The sequence below is a fragment of the Protopterus annectens genome, chromosome 2.part0 (genome assembly GCF_019279795.1).
Source record: "Protopterus annectens isolate FY-2018-M chromosome 2.part0, PAN1.0, whole genome shotgun sequence".
Taxonomy (NCBI): Eukaryota; Metazoa; Chordata; order Ceratodontiformes; family Protopteridae; genus Protopterus; species Protopterus annectens.
This window is the reverse complement of record NC_056728.1, coordinates 1,585,190,865-1,585,206,049: the sequence shown is the minus strand read 5'-3', so window position 1 is coordinate 1,585,206,049 and position 15,185 is coordinate 1,585,190,865. Positions and strand designations below refer to the sequence as shown.

General features: G+C 42.5%; 1 protein-coding gene across 7 annotated transcripts in view; it reads left to right on the top strand.

The window, feature by feature from the left end:
* Positions 1–11,947, top strand: part of LOC122793545 (ATPase family protein 2 homolog) — a 1,053,089-nt gene extending 1,041,142 nt beyond the window's left edge. For all 7 annotated transcript variants that reach the window (XM_044061692.1, XM_044061691.1, XM_044061689.1 and 4 more), the window contains exon 3: positions 10,588–11,947. In XM_044061692.1, the coding sequence (XP_043917627.1) occupies positions 10,588–10,764 (177 nt within the window). In that variant the 3' untranslated portion in view covers positions 10,765–11,947. The remainder of the gene's footprint in view (positions 1–10,587) is intronic.
* Positions 11,948–15,185: the final 3,238 nt, after the last annotated feature.

Here is a 15,185-nt window from a genome sequence, read left to right as displayed (position 1 = left end):
TGTCCAAATCCTGCTGCAAAGTTTTTGCTGTGTTAATCAGTAAGCATTTAAATTAGACCATACTTGACTACACATGATTCAGAAGGCAGATGGATGTCATCTAAGAGTTGGAGATACCTGATAGTATGTACATTCCAGCTATAGTGTAGGGTCCTAATATAGGTTTCCCCTAGCTTTTTGTTAATTTTTTTAGCCATTTCTGGCCTTCTAAGAAAATTTTCCAGTGCTTGTGGGAGGTGGGTTAGCGGTTTTGTTGCATTACGTAGCTGCTTTTCCCATCTGTGAAAGGACTGCAAGTCTCATGCAGTAGTTAAAGAATGGGTGGAATCCCTTTGCCTTATGGCTGTCCCATGTTTCCGCAATCCTCTGTCAATGGAGAATCACTTAGTCTATCATGTTAAATTGAAACAAGTGTTTACCTATATCAGTCTGTGCTGTTTTGGGAGATTCTTCCTTCCCAAATGTTGTGGGACCATGAAATTGGCATATATAACTTAGGGGGGAGGATGCCAGTGCAAAATATCTTTTTAAAATCTGTGCAGTTAGATTATTTGAAAGTTTTGAGCAGTCAATATCTCTTTTTTTGTTGTTTGTTTAATACATTTTTTTACCCCACTGGAGCAGACTATTGACTTCAGCTGTTGCCTCGCCCCAGTAATGCCAGGAGTCATTCCTGACTTCCCCAGACCTAAACCAAAAACTTCAGATGGTGAAGTTGTTCAATCTCGCTGTTCATTCTTACACATGGGTTCGGAGCCGATCCATCGGCTCCAAGTCAATCGCTTTACAAGCTGAAGATCTCAGAGTAGCTTGAGGCCAAGTCCCTATCCCATGATGTTCTCTCTCCTACTTCAGATCTAGTTTGCTGCTGCAACAGATTGGAGGTCGTTGGAAAGCTCGGGCCATTATTGTTGATTCTTTCTACTTTATTGTACCTTTATAGCAAAGTTTTGCAAATTTTCTGAATAGACTGTTTTTTCTTGGGCTAGTTAGCCTTTGTTTAGCTCAGCCTTTTGTTGTGTTTGACGAGATTTTCATCCTTTAAGAGCGGCTGCTCTTAGGCCTTTGGCCGTGCCTTAGTTATTTAAACGAGTTCCCTATCCAGCTTATTCTTATATAGATAGTTTCTTAAAGTTAGCTTGTGGTACGGCAGTAGCGTTGTTACCTCACAGCAAGAGGTTCTCCCGTTCGATTCTCGGCTTGGCTTTGGAGTGCCTTCTGTGTGGAGTCTGCATGTCCTCCCCGTGGTTGGGTAGCATTTGAAAGACATGTGTGCGTAAATGGGCATGCCTTCATTGAAGGTTGGGCGTCAAGCTGGCACCTTGTCATTTCGTAAAAAATCTACTGCCAATCATTAGCGGACCAGAGTTCCGCTGTGGCGACCCCTTACCGGGAAAAAGCCGAAAGACAAACAACATACTTATATTTAGCGTGTTTAGATAGCTAGTCTTTATAAAGTAGAATTTATAGTTAGCTTTACAGTGTTTATACAGTTGTTGTAGAGTTTGTTGTGTGTGTGTGTGTGCTGCAATTATTAGAGTGACTAAATATTTATTCTGATTGGTGCATACTGTTGTTTTTTTTGTGATTATGGCTGATCAGAGAGAAAAGCAGAAGTCACGCTTTAAAAAGTGCCCAAAATGCGGGCAGAAAATGTCTATCACTGACTCCCATGTTAATTGTGTTTATTGCTTGTGGCCAGTTCACCTCCAGGAGGATTGCTCTATCTGCCATTCTTTTAGTAGTCGGGTATTGAGAGATAGAGAGAAGAAAAAAGCTGGTGGATAGAGGCTTGCTGAAGCCAGATTTTCAGGAGTCCTTGGACAAGGCTGACCAGACTTCCAAGTCGTCGAAGGGGTCGAAGTCCTCCAAAGCTTCCTCGGAGCCCAAGTCATCGGCTCCGAGCCTTACTGTGAAGGTACAGTTGCCGGCTCCGCAGTCTTCGGAGCCATGCACCGAACCAATGTTTCGGAGCCGGTCCCTGATTTTGGAGCCAGTCTCCGAGACCTTAAGGTCACCCATTCTGCAATCAGTGGCTTCTTCGGTTCCTTCGACTCGGTCTTCGAGAACCCTCTCCGATGTGGATGTGGACTGAGTGGTGCAGAGGCTTTTTAAGAACCCGGCACTGGCCAAATTATTATCGGCTTTGACCCAACTGGTTTCGGAGCCTAAGACCATAGCACCTGCTGTGACTACTCCTTCCCCGAGCTGAGCCAAGCCTGGCCTTTGGAGCCGGGGGAGGAGGATCTGATGATTGTGGAGCCTTCGGAGCCGAGGCCTGCTCCAGTGCTATCAGCTCCATCAACCCTGACTTCTTTGGTGCCATTTGAAGAGTCTGGGAGCTGACACTCTCTGGTCGGCTCCGGGGGGAGAGTTGAACCGATGCATCGGTTCCGACCCTTCCTCTCGGAGCGTCGGCACGGATGAGCTTGGCTCCTTCCTCTGGGTCGGAGCCCACTGTCTCAGTGCCGGGGAGGTTGCCATTTTCTTCGGAATCAGCGGCTTCCTCAGGTCAGAGCAGTGGAGCCTTCAATGCTGTGAGGAGGGTTATGTCTTCCAAGACACACATGTCATCAGGGCCCTCCTCCTCCTCCCCTAAAGTGCCGCTTTTTGCCTCTACATCGCAGGTCCCTGTGAAGCGTTGAGACCCAGAGCCTCAGGTAACCCCATTGGGTGACCCATGTTCCACTGAGACCTCACCAGAAGCCCCCACTGATGAGGTTCCCAGGAAGAAAATTTGCAAGAGGAGGCATTTAGACTCCCCGCAGGACTCTTTTACATCAGACACTGACTTAGAGGAGTCAGAAGGGTCCCTACGGTCCCCCTCGGAGGATATCTCCTTTGCTGATCTTTGAGGTCATTAAGCAGAGGGGTGACTGGCAGTCCGTTAACCCTACTGAAGATGAGTCGGTGCTCCTGAAGGCCTTTGGGTCTCAACCTTCCACCTCCTGGGTGACTCCGACCTTCGATGAGCTAATGGAATTGGTTGCTCGAAGGGAGTGGGTGTCTCCTGATACTATGGAACCTGTCCCTCGGAGGCCCAACAAGTTTATTACTTTCCCCCAAGATAAGATGTTCCTCACTAAGGGAGTGCCGGTTGATGCCATGGTGGTGGCGGCGGCCATCAAGAAAGAGATGTCTGAAACCTCTTCTACTGTCCATCCTCCTAATAGAGATTCCAGGACTATGGACAGGTACGGGAAACACATCTTTAGTTCTGCGACCTTTGCTATGTGATCGCTCAACTACTTGACTCATTTTACCCATCTTCAAAGAGATCTCCTGAAAGAGCTCGGAGATACTCTGCAGAGTAGTAGAGATGGAGGTGTCTCTGAGAAGATGACAGCCCAGCTTAATACCCTTAATTCCATGTGGCTCATTTCCTATGCAACCGATGGTTCGAGTCGGGCAGCGGGTTCAGCAGTAGCTCCTCGGAGACATTCCTGGATGTGCTTATGCTCCTTTGTGAAAGCCTTCAAGTCTTCTTTTGTTAACACCCCATTCGATGGCTCGTCTCTTTTCGGGCCCAAAGTCAAGGAGACTCTCAGTAGTCCATTTTTTCCACTCCTACTAGACCATACCCCAAATGGGCAGAAAGGTGAAACAATGTGGTTCCGGAAGTCCCAAGGAGCTTTCCAGAACACATGTAGTGAACCCCCCTCCACGGGCAGAGGAGGGGGTAATAATGGAAGACATCACCCTGGTGGCAGAGGAGGGGGGTCCGCAAAACCAGGGCGACAGGGATCAGTTCTTTGGTAAGCCCTGCCAGCGTTTCTGAAAGGAGGCCTGACTGTCCTACTCTGGAGGCAGTCGGGGGTCACTTGTCTTTGTATCCAGACACCTGGCTAGGAATTATAAAAAGATTCCTGGGTACAAAGCATTGTTACCAGAGATTACATCATCCTATTCTTAGAACCCCCGCCTGTTCAGAAGAAAATCCCAGATGTTTCACCCAGTCTCAGGGATCAAGCAGCCATAGAAATCCAGGAGCTGCAGGAAGAGAGTGTCATCCAGCCAGTCCCAGCAGACCAGATAGGATCCGGAACTTATTCTAGATTCTTTTTAGTTCCAAAGAAGACAGGGGACTGGAGGCCCATCTTGGACCTCAGCAGACTCAACACATTTGTAAAGAAGGAGAAGTTTTGGATGGTCATGCTTCAGTCGATCCTCCCATTCCTAGGAATGGGCGATTGGATGTGCTCTATAGATCTCAAAGATGCATACTATCATATCAAAATGGCCAGACCATCCAGAGATCACTTGCGTTTCCGGCTGGGAGCCAGTCACTACCAATTCCGAGCACTGCCCTTTGGCCTCACAACAGCCCCCAGAGTGTTTACCAAATGCATGGCAGTGGTTACGGCTCACCTGAGGCATCTAGGATTCTGAGTGTTTCTGTATCTGGATGACTGGCTCCTTACCGTCACCTCCAGGCATCAACTAATTCTGTCCAGGGGTCACACTCTCAATCTCTGCTCTCAGTTAGGCATAACTATAAATTTCGACAAGTCTGTGTTGTCGCCATCACAGCATATCTCCTTTATCTGAGCAGAATTAGACACCACCACCGCCACGGTAAAATTGGCTCTGGACAGAATAGCTACTCTTCGAAACCAAGTATCGGACATTTTGCAGAGAAAAAAAGTACCAGCCTCTCAAGTATTGAAACTACTAGGTACCATGGCAGCTACGCTCATAGCAGTTCCTCTGGGGCGTATGCACATGAGGATTCTTCACTGGTTACTCTTCACCCCGTGGTCTTACCAACAACTTCCGATGTCATTCTTAATAATGATTACAGACTCTTGCAAGAAGGATCTTCGTTGGTGGTTAACCAGCCACCAGGTTACAGTAGGTCAACCATTTGTTTCTCCCCCGCCGTCAGCCACGGTGACCACAGATGCTTCTCTGATAGGGTGGGGTGGGGGGGGCTTTTTTAGGGAAGAACAGTCCAAGGCACCTGGTCGGAAACAGAGTCACAGTTGCACATCAATGTTCTGGAGCTGAGAGCGGTGCTTTTGGTGTTGCAGCACTTCCATGACTCTCTTCCTCTGGGAGTGATTGCGATACAGACAGGCAACATGTCTGTGGTCTGGTACATCAACAAGCAAGGGGGAACCAAGTCTTACCCATTATGTCGAGAGGCCTTGAGAATTTGGCAGTGGGTGGTATCCTCCAGGCGCTTTCTGATAGCAAAGCATATCCCAGGGAAATTCAACGTGATCGCGGACAAACTGAGCAGAGCTATTCTGTTACTGCACGAGTGGTCTCTCAAAGACGAGGTTGCAGAGATGATTTTCTGCAGATGGGGCCAGCCTTGCTCTAACCTGTTTGCATCCCCTATGAATGCCAAATGCAGAAGCTACTTTGCCCTGAATCCCTCACCAGGGGACAGTCCAAGGGACTCGCTCATACAAGATTGGCCCCTGGGACTCCTATATACTTTTCCACCAACTCCCCTGATTCCAAAATTCTTACAGAAAGCCAAAGCCCTGGGAAGGACTGTAATCTTAATAGCCCCTTTTTGGCCTCGACAGATTTGTTTTCCCTTCCTTCGACTCTATCAATTGGAGGAACCCTGGATTCTGGACCCAGTTCCTGATCTGCTGACACATTCGTCAGGGGCCCTCCATCCCTCCCTTCGTTTCCTCAGACTGACAGCTTGGCTGCTCCGATTCCCAACCTAGCCAGGTCACACGACTTTTCTTCAGAGGTAAAGCATACAGTTTCAGATTCATCCCACAGCAGAATTGAATTTTGGTTGCTTTCTGCTGTCCTAACTCTATTTGTTCACTCTGTTTCCTCACTGGTGTGCAAATCTGGATCAAGCACTAGGCAACCTAGACAGCTGCCTAGGGTCTGGGTTGGCTGGAGGGTCCCAGCTTCACTATAAAACTAAAATTAAAAAAAATGTTAATTAAAACAAATGTCGTCTCCTTCCATAAACACAGCAAGAATTAGGACCCTGCAGTAGAACTTCCTTACTTCGCAACTTGCATAAGCCCCAGAAACCTCCTCTTTAGTGTAATCTAAACCCATGTCAGAGACTTAAGCTGGCAACACCCGTCATCTAAACCTGTGTGGGAAGCTGGGGAGATACGAACAACAGGATCACAGCACGGATCCATTCTGTTGAGAGCACAGCTCTTTCCTTTAGAGCAGATAGAGCTGTGTGTGGTTAGGGCCACTGCCAATTAAGTGAATTTGTTCAGAGTCAAACCCTGAACATTAATAACTAATGGCAGGCAAGTGCCTTAAACCTCTACAACAACTGCAAGGCCTCCTTTAATTAAGTATTTATTTATTTTGTTAATTACTGAGGACTACAATCTATCAAAGACATGCATAGAGTCTCAGAGCTGTGTTGTTCAATGTCAGTGGTACAGTAGGTTGCACACTTGCTTTTTGTAAAGAAGATTGTGGGTTCTGTTCCCACAACAGCTAGATTGATTGCTGACATAACTGTGCAGCATAGGCGAGAATGGGGGTGCTGCAGTCCTGAGTGTGTCCTCCTTCGGATGAGATGCCTAGTAACTATGAACCTGTTGTTGGTTTGTCAACTATTCCCTATTGCAATATTACTAGCACATCATTTTTTTTTGTTTTTGTTAATGTAACATAGGCAATTTATTCTTCGATGGCAGTAAGCACTGAATTTGTAGATGAGACACTGTGCAGACTGCCTTAAGGCCCTATCCCTGTATTCTATGTCCTACAGGCTTTTGAGGAGAAATCTATACCTGTCATACAGGATATTATCAGACTGCATTGTGGTGGACCTCCTACATATCCACAAAATAAACTGCACCAAAATTACCCATTCTAGACTTGAACCTTGCCTGTGATATAGATAGGACCTGCTGGAGAGACAGATATGTATCCCAGAGACTGCCCTGTCTGTGGAACAGGCTCCCCATCCTGTGAATTGGAGTTCCTCCCTGGCCCAATTCAAGTGCATCTTGGACAGTTGGATAGGGGAACAGGAAATTCATCCCTGGTTTAATGCCTATGTCTCTAATGGACACAGACAACCTGTAAATGGCTCATCTCCCAAACCTCTGCTTACACTCATTAGGGTATTAGAGCTGGGCAGAGATTTGGGATGCATGACTAGGCTTAAAACGGCCCTTGTGGCCATTAGCCTAGTAAACACATGTGAACCTGTGACACTGAAATGCAAAGCCGTTTGCCAGCAAGAACCTCTTCATTAGTTATAGTTCTCTTTAATGTTTAATTATTCAGATGACTTTTACTTCTGCACAGATTATGCATATTGACTGATATTGGCAGATTGTAATGACAGAAGCTTGAGAGGGCTTTTATGGCTGAAATATTCTGTAATGGGTAGTTTTATCATTATTGGTTGATATGTTTTGTTTAATTGTTTACTGGAAAAAAGGTTCAAAACTTTAAATTTAAAACAGTGTAACAAGTGGTGCTGTATTATACAAGCATTATAATTTAATACAATCGGGAAGGTGAATCAATGTATGCATGGTCCTAAAAATGTGTGCAAGAGGCCCATGATTTGAAAACAGCCCAATAGTAAACTTAATCCTCCACTGGCCAGATGCATTTTTTTATAAATCTGGGTTTCAGTGCAGTTTCAGTAAATGAGAGTTTCAAGGGCAGAGAAGTTTACTGTTTATGCTAAGTCTGTTTCCACTGGGAGACTGTATTGTATTGTTTAGCAAGTGGCCATCAGTGTTTGTGTTATAAAATTTGAAATAAAAGTTTTAAATAAAATCCAAATATCTGTAATAAAGTCTGTGGCAGAGCCAGCCACCAGGTGATGTGAACTTTGTCTGTAGATGATTGTCATTGTTGAAGTGACACCCCAACCCCATGTGCAAAAAAAGGGTTGTAGATGGATGGATAGATTGTAGAAGTGAAGAAAAAAATAGTATGCATACCGACAGGTTTGAACTGTGTATATGGTAACTGGGAAGAAGTAGCCAAGTAATGGGACACTGGAATTACTCCGGGGGGGGGGGGGGGTTCCATTAATATGCCTAAGGCCAAATTTGACCACGATCTTACTCTGTTGGCATTTTGCCTATCTAATCTTCTATTGGTACAGCTTGTACTACAGCTCTCCTCCATATGGAGAGAGAAAAAAAATGCTGAAAGCAGATCTGTTTATACTAAAGAGCCTGTAGTGTTTACATTTTCCTCGGAAAAGTATAGAAAATTACTTAACCTGCATCCATTTAGCTTGCCTGTTTCTCTTGTTGGAAACCATTTAAGCTGGAAGTTAAAAGTATTGATCAAGCCAAAAAAGCATTTTTGTGCTAACACTATGATTCAGTACTTTCCAATTTGGAATCAGAAACCAGGTTTGTAACTTATAAGCCATCTTATTATCAAAATGAAGTACACATTCAGACCCTAAGGTCCCTTAAATTTAAGCTGAATACAGCTATTAAGGAAAGGCTTGAACTATGTCTGGAATGAGCTGCATTAAGTCATGGACACTGCATAGCAGACCTAGCAAGTTTTTGACGTTCTTATGGATAGAGAGGAGAGCTTGCAAAGCTGTTGTTAAACTTAAGCAACACAATAATGATAATTTTGCTTCAGAGACCAACAATGCTTTAAAGCCTTCTACACCACTTTACTCGTGTGCTAACTGTAACCCTGCCACTGCCCTTAAAAGCGTATACATTAGGGTACTTAACGTTTCCCCTAACAGCACCACTAAGCAAGATGCATACACACACACACACACACACACACACACACACGCACTTACACTCTTCATGCATACCAGTACACAAGCACAATCCCCTTCCCTAGGCCTTACTCTAACCATAACTAGTGAACACACATACCACAAATGGTGAAACCTTCAGTGTAAATAAAGTTCTGGCATTCAGAAACCACCAGAAGACAAAAAGAATAAATAAATACCACTGGCAACAGTTCCAAAAGATTTTTTCAAAAAACTTTAGTGCCTCGGCCAACACAGCCTTCAAGAAGTCACTAAACATGAAAATGCACTCCCCTTAAATGCACATAGCTATAAAACAGTTACTCAAACAATTAAACCTCCATTAAATTAAATATCTCCAATTAATTTCACAATTGAACCCATGAGGTAAAAGAGTACTGCCTTTTCCCACTTACCTTATATTGGATGTTGCAGACTTCAGTTCTTCCTGTACTTGGCAACAAGAGCATTTGACCTGTTGTGACACAAAAACAGCACTGGACAAGCCGTACATTCAGTCAGCAGTATAACACACATCTAGCCATGGCTCTGCTTGCTGCTGTGCAGGCTGAATGAGCTATTGTTGGTTCCTTTTTGCTGCTTGCCCCAAGTAAAAGTAGTTGTAGCAGTCAGAGTGCATGGATTCAAGCTGGAGTACTTTTTAAACTGGATAACAGCTTCATGATTCATGACAGAAGACTGAAGACTACATGGGAAGGATCCTTCAGGAGGACTGTCTTTGTGCTGGAAAAAAGATTAGAGGAGGCCTGCCTTTTAAATTGCTTCCGGGCCTTAAGAATGCTTGGGAAAGCCGCCTTTGGCTATGAAAATACTGGATGAGGTAGCACCCATATATGTAACTGCAGGCAAGACACTGAGTAGTGAGAGAAGACTGCATGCCATTTAACTCCATGATAATAAACTAGGTAGATGAGGAACATTGTTATCTGCAACTTACTTCCTTACCAAAGACTGTTTGAGGAATTTTATTTTCTGCATTACTTCAGGCCCAGAGACTGGGTCATGGGTAGCTCCATGATTAGTAACACAGGAGCTCTGTAGCTCTTCATCTGGGTACTGGATCGAGAAGGTCATCATTGTGTATAGCTTAGGTAGTCTGCTGGTGGATGAAGACCGAATGCTCAAGCTTCAGTTCCCCAAGATTCAATCCTCCAAGGAGCAGAATTCCTCCAGAGGAAATCACTGTTGGCGAGTTGTACCAAAAGTGACTCCTTTTTGAGGGAATTTTCCCCTTTTTCTAGTTGGTACAACCATGGATTTGGTATATATAAGTTCGGAGGTTATGGGGGTGCAGTGTTTTTCAACATTTTTTGTTCGGGACAATGCAGTTTGACGATCTGATCCTTGATGCATTTGCTTTTTTTCCACACATAGTGGAAACATATAGCTTTTGGCCCTGGGCTAAAGGCAGTATTCACATTACTGAAGGCTTGGAGTTAGGAAACAAGACTGTCTGGGTGGGGATGGGGTCATTTAGCTGTGTACGGAAGTCATTCTCCAAAGGCTGCGGCTACACCGCTTGCTTGCTTGCTTGGAACATAGGATTGGATTACAGGGAAGACTGCATTGCTTATGACTATAGAGCTCCACATAGGTTGTGAAGGCTTTCACATATATGGTTTCAGCCTCATGGAAGAGTTGGGAAAGTAAATATTGTTTGGGTATTTATGGTGCAGAAACTCCAGGTCAGACTGTCAAATGGAGACGGATCTGTACAGGGAATGGCTGTAGATTCAGAAACTGGTCAAGTACTGATTAATGAAATATAATGTTCTTCCCATATCTAGATGTAATCAAAATGTTGGTAACTTTCACTGATTAACATCTGCTTTTGTGTTTTTTCCCTCCTACTATAGGTTGCAGCTGTCTGTAGAGAAGCAGCCCTACTTGCTCTACAAGAAGACATTCAAGCTCGGACAGTAACAAAGAAACATTTTGTGGATGCATTGGCAATTGTGCCACCAAGGACCCCAGATAATTTACTCCAGTTATATGCAGACTTTCAGCATCGTAGTGGACTTCACAGTGTTTAAGCAGATTCACATGAAGAAGAAAATACACAGCAGGAAAAGGGGGTGTTTCTTTTCATAAACTGTGTTTAACAGAATGTTTCTGACTGGAGTGGGGAAATTGAGAATTTGGTGCATTTGCAGGGTATAATATCATGATATACACACTCAGTATTGTACTCCTGAAGTCTTGTTCATTAGGCTGATATGTTTAATATAAATTCTTATTTCTGGGAGAACTGTAACAGAAGTATATCTGTTCTCAGGGACAAGGATTAATGTAGGCAATAGCCAGTGTCTGTTACAAGCAGATATGGTTTGCTGTGTTTGTTTTACATGTATGTAAAGTAAAAGGAAATGGATTTGTAGCAGTGCTATGTCTAGCTTCCCCTCCCCCACATTTATTTCCATGAGTTTGAGTATTTAATGAACCTAGGGCTAAAATATAATGTTTCATCTGGTATTCCATAACAAATTCTGGTATTATACCTCAGGTTAAAGTAACTTGTTCATACATTGTTAAATATTTGAATTATTTCTTTTAAAATCAGCAACAAAAACACATACCTTCAGCAAAATATAAGAGATCTAAGAAGGGCTGCTTTTAATGGTGGTTATCAACCTGCTTGCTTTGTCTGTACCACAGTTTCTGAAGGTGAGGCCAGCCTTCCTGGTGAGGCTCATGCCTCTTTCAGGTAGAGACAAAACATGCCTGAAATGCTTGTACTCAAGACTGTAACTGTTTGGCATTGTAGTTATGTGATGTCAAGCTAAATGCAAGGTAATACTCAATAAATGTATGTGTATTGCAAGTCAGTATTGAAAAAGTACTGAACCAAAGCAAATGTATGTTCAGAACAAATGCACGTGTTTCAGTTGACAGCGGTCATATGCATTTTTTTCTGTATGGGGAGGCCAAAACACCCTTTTTTATACCTAGAGGAGGTTCAAGGACTTCTCTGTAGTTTAATAACTCACTATGATAGTCTAAGACTTGTTCATTAAAATCTGCATCATTGTTAAGCCGGATACAGTAGTAGTTATTTTGGAACTAAGGTTGCATACTAGTTTCCTTGTGTATTTTTAAGTGAAATGGTTCCATGTCTGAAACAATGCAATTATACTTAGCGCTGTACAAAGTCAGTAAGACAACTGTATTTTTGTAACAGGAAATAAACTTGAATAATTTCCTTATCCAAAAAAGTCAGATGTATTCCTTGGTTCTTCTTAAATGTTTGCTTACCGCTAATTGTCACTTTCTTAGATGCATTATGTTGCATAGTCTGTGTCAAGACTTCAGTTACTGCTTTTATACTGTGCCACAGTAATGCTGCAATGACTTTGTTGTACCTTTTAAAGCACTTTTTGCAGTTTTCCATATGTGTACTGGCAGATTTTTCCGCTTCTCAATTATTGTCTGTGGAGCAATGCCAGTCTTTCCGGCAGGTTATAAACAATCACTAAGCACTAAAAATTGAATGGTCATCTTTTGTCAAAACAAAATGATGGAAATGGAATAATGGAGCATTGCAGCTGGTTTCCCAGTTGACGACAGGGGGGGTATATCAGCAAGCAAGCAAGTACTGATGATTTCTTTCAAAAATGGAGAAAGGATTTGGTTAATAATTAACTGAATGAAGAGAACATGCTGCTCATAAACGGTTTCGTACTACTGGAAAGGGAATGGTGGAAGGGTTAGGCAAGGCCTTACCTTTCAGATATTCCCTAGTTTACTTACAAATACATCATGTTACACATTGAAGAAGAGCAGTACAGAGCCTGGATTCCCACACCCCAGTCTGCTGTTTTACACTAAAAAGATTACGTTTGCAAAGTGTGCATATTTTAGGAGACGTTGCCTGTGATTTTAAATATGGCATGGGCTGGATAGGTGGTAATACCCCCCCTGTAACTACATTGCCATACCTCTTTTTCCATTTCAAGGTACTTCAGAGTTGCAACTCTGCAGAGTTACAGAAGGCACAGCAGTCTAAAACTCACTTTATTTATAAGCATAATTTCTTTAAAATAATTATTCTCATTTATAAGCTTGTCCAAATGAAAGCACATTCTGAGGATTTTGGCTTTTCACAGGCTCATGTTAGTCTTTTAAGATGATTATAGTATTTCAGTCAGAGAGCAGCACATGTCTAATGCTGTGAATATGAAATCGTGCTGTAAACTCTGCAGTCTTGATGGATGAATTTTTGCACTTTGCATTTTGGCCATGTTGCCAAGACTACAGTAAAAGGATGAAAGATATATCATGTGAGCCCAGTACAACATAATGTCCTCTTCAAAGATGCCTCCTTATGTAAGGAAAATTCATAATTAATAGATCTGACTTTATACCTATAAGTTTTCTTAGCACAACTAAATTGGACAGTCTGTACTTTGTAGAACAAACTGCAGACATTTGTTATGCCCCTTAGTTCTTTCCTACTTATGTTATAAAGAATTCAAGCTTGCCAGTAATTTTCCTCAGAAAACATAATGAAAAATACCAATTTTTTTTCTTGCCAGAATTCACTGGGTCCTCTCACTCAAGGTGCATGCTTTTTTGTTTAATGTAGTAAAAGCATTATACTGCAGGGTACTTTCAGTGCTGTATGTTGTTCAGGGATTGACAATATGTCCTTTAGGCAGAAAGCTGCCCAAAAAGACTTGTATGAAAAAGGTGTGGTTTGTCTAGCACTATCTCATGATGTTTGAAACCATACCATGTGAAACTGCTTTTGCAGAGTGACTGGATCCCCTCATAGAACAAAATAATCTTTCAGTGTGGAAATGTAATAGATACTAGAATGCATGCATTGTCTTTGGCCCACACTTTACTTGGGACTCTGTCATGTGCTAATTATAAATTTAAGGTTATCTGTAAGAAGCCCTTGCCTTCTTGATTCAGTTAATCATTCTGTAACAGGCACTGTCAGAAGACCAAGAAACTGTCCTACTATTATAGCTGTACCTCTGAATAAGTTGTTTCTTTTTGTCAGTTCAGCAGATTTTTCAGACTTACAAGGCTGGAAGAAAGTGTAGAGTAGTTGTGTCCTTTCTGGAACAGTTTTTATCACTTCCAGGGGTGTTGCAGCAGTTTGTGTGCATCCGTGGTCTGTCGTCAAAGCTTATAAAATTCCCTAAATCCCACTACATTTATGCTACTCCCAAAAGCTAAAGTAAATGTTCACTAAGATATGTTGTCAGTGTAATTACAGCACTTCCTCTATACCAGGGTTTAGTGCCTGTTTTACCTTCAGGTCCTTGGGTAACTGCAGGGGGTATCTGTATTTGTCAGAAACACCATCACCGTATGTCAAATTACCCACAATTCTAATTTGGTGCTACTGGAGATACAAAGCATTCTTACCAAAAAACACCTATTATTTAATTGCTAGCTACAGATCCCCATCAGTGTCCCCCAAAGGTCATGGAAATTACCTTAATACCCATATCAAACTAAATACCTTACTGCTCAGGGCCTTTACTTGCCAAAACATTGATTGGCACACTTACACTTCTAAAAAACAGGTATGCTTTGAACTTCTAGACTTTATTAATACAAATTCACTGGAGCAAATTGTAAAACTATACACTAGAGGCGCTAATATACTTAGTCTGGCCCTTACCAACCTACCTTTTGCCTGCAACCCATCACACATCTCAACACCCCTTGTTAAGTCTGACCAAAAATCATTTACCTTCTCTGTCAGGCTTAAAGTTACCATCCAACCACTACATGAAATCACCTTTATGGACTTCTCCAGGGCTAGTCTATTTCATCTTGTGGAAGACATATGCAAAATTCTCAAAACTCCCTGCAGAAGGACCTAACTGAGAGGGTTCCACATTCACCTTAAATTTTACTAGCATCTAAAGAGCTGCATAGAAAACGTTGTATGCAGTCATCCTAAATAAAATGGTAAGTTCAAGAATAAGCCTCTCTGGTGGAACTCCCATATTAATAAACTATATAACAAAAGAAGGAAAAAAATGAAGAGTTGTGAGAAATCTCCTTTCCTCTACCTCAAGACCACACTGAAACAGGCCAGCAAGGAACTTAACAACACTTTGTCAAACAGAGAAGAAACTTAATGTAACTAAAGATACCAAAGGAAACTACAAATCAGTTATTTCAGGAAATTAAGGAATAACATACAGCAATCTGCTGAGCTCCTCCAATAATAATGTCACACATTCCGATCCCAAGGATATAGCAAAGATATTACCAGATAAATTTAGTGCTAACTTTACCCAACTTACCCATATTGTTTTATCCACTACCCCAGAGAATTTAGTTTCCCCTGTAATTACCTTAGAGCAAGTCTTAAAATCCCTGACAAAGGCTAAAAACAATGTTTCTATGGGATCAAGCAATATACCAGGCTGTATTTTTCAAAAGTGCGTGGTATGCATTATCCTAGCCTTCTCAAACTGTTCAGCTTCAG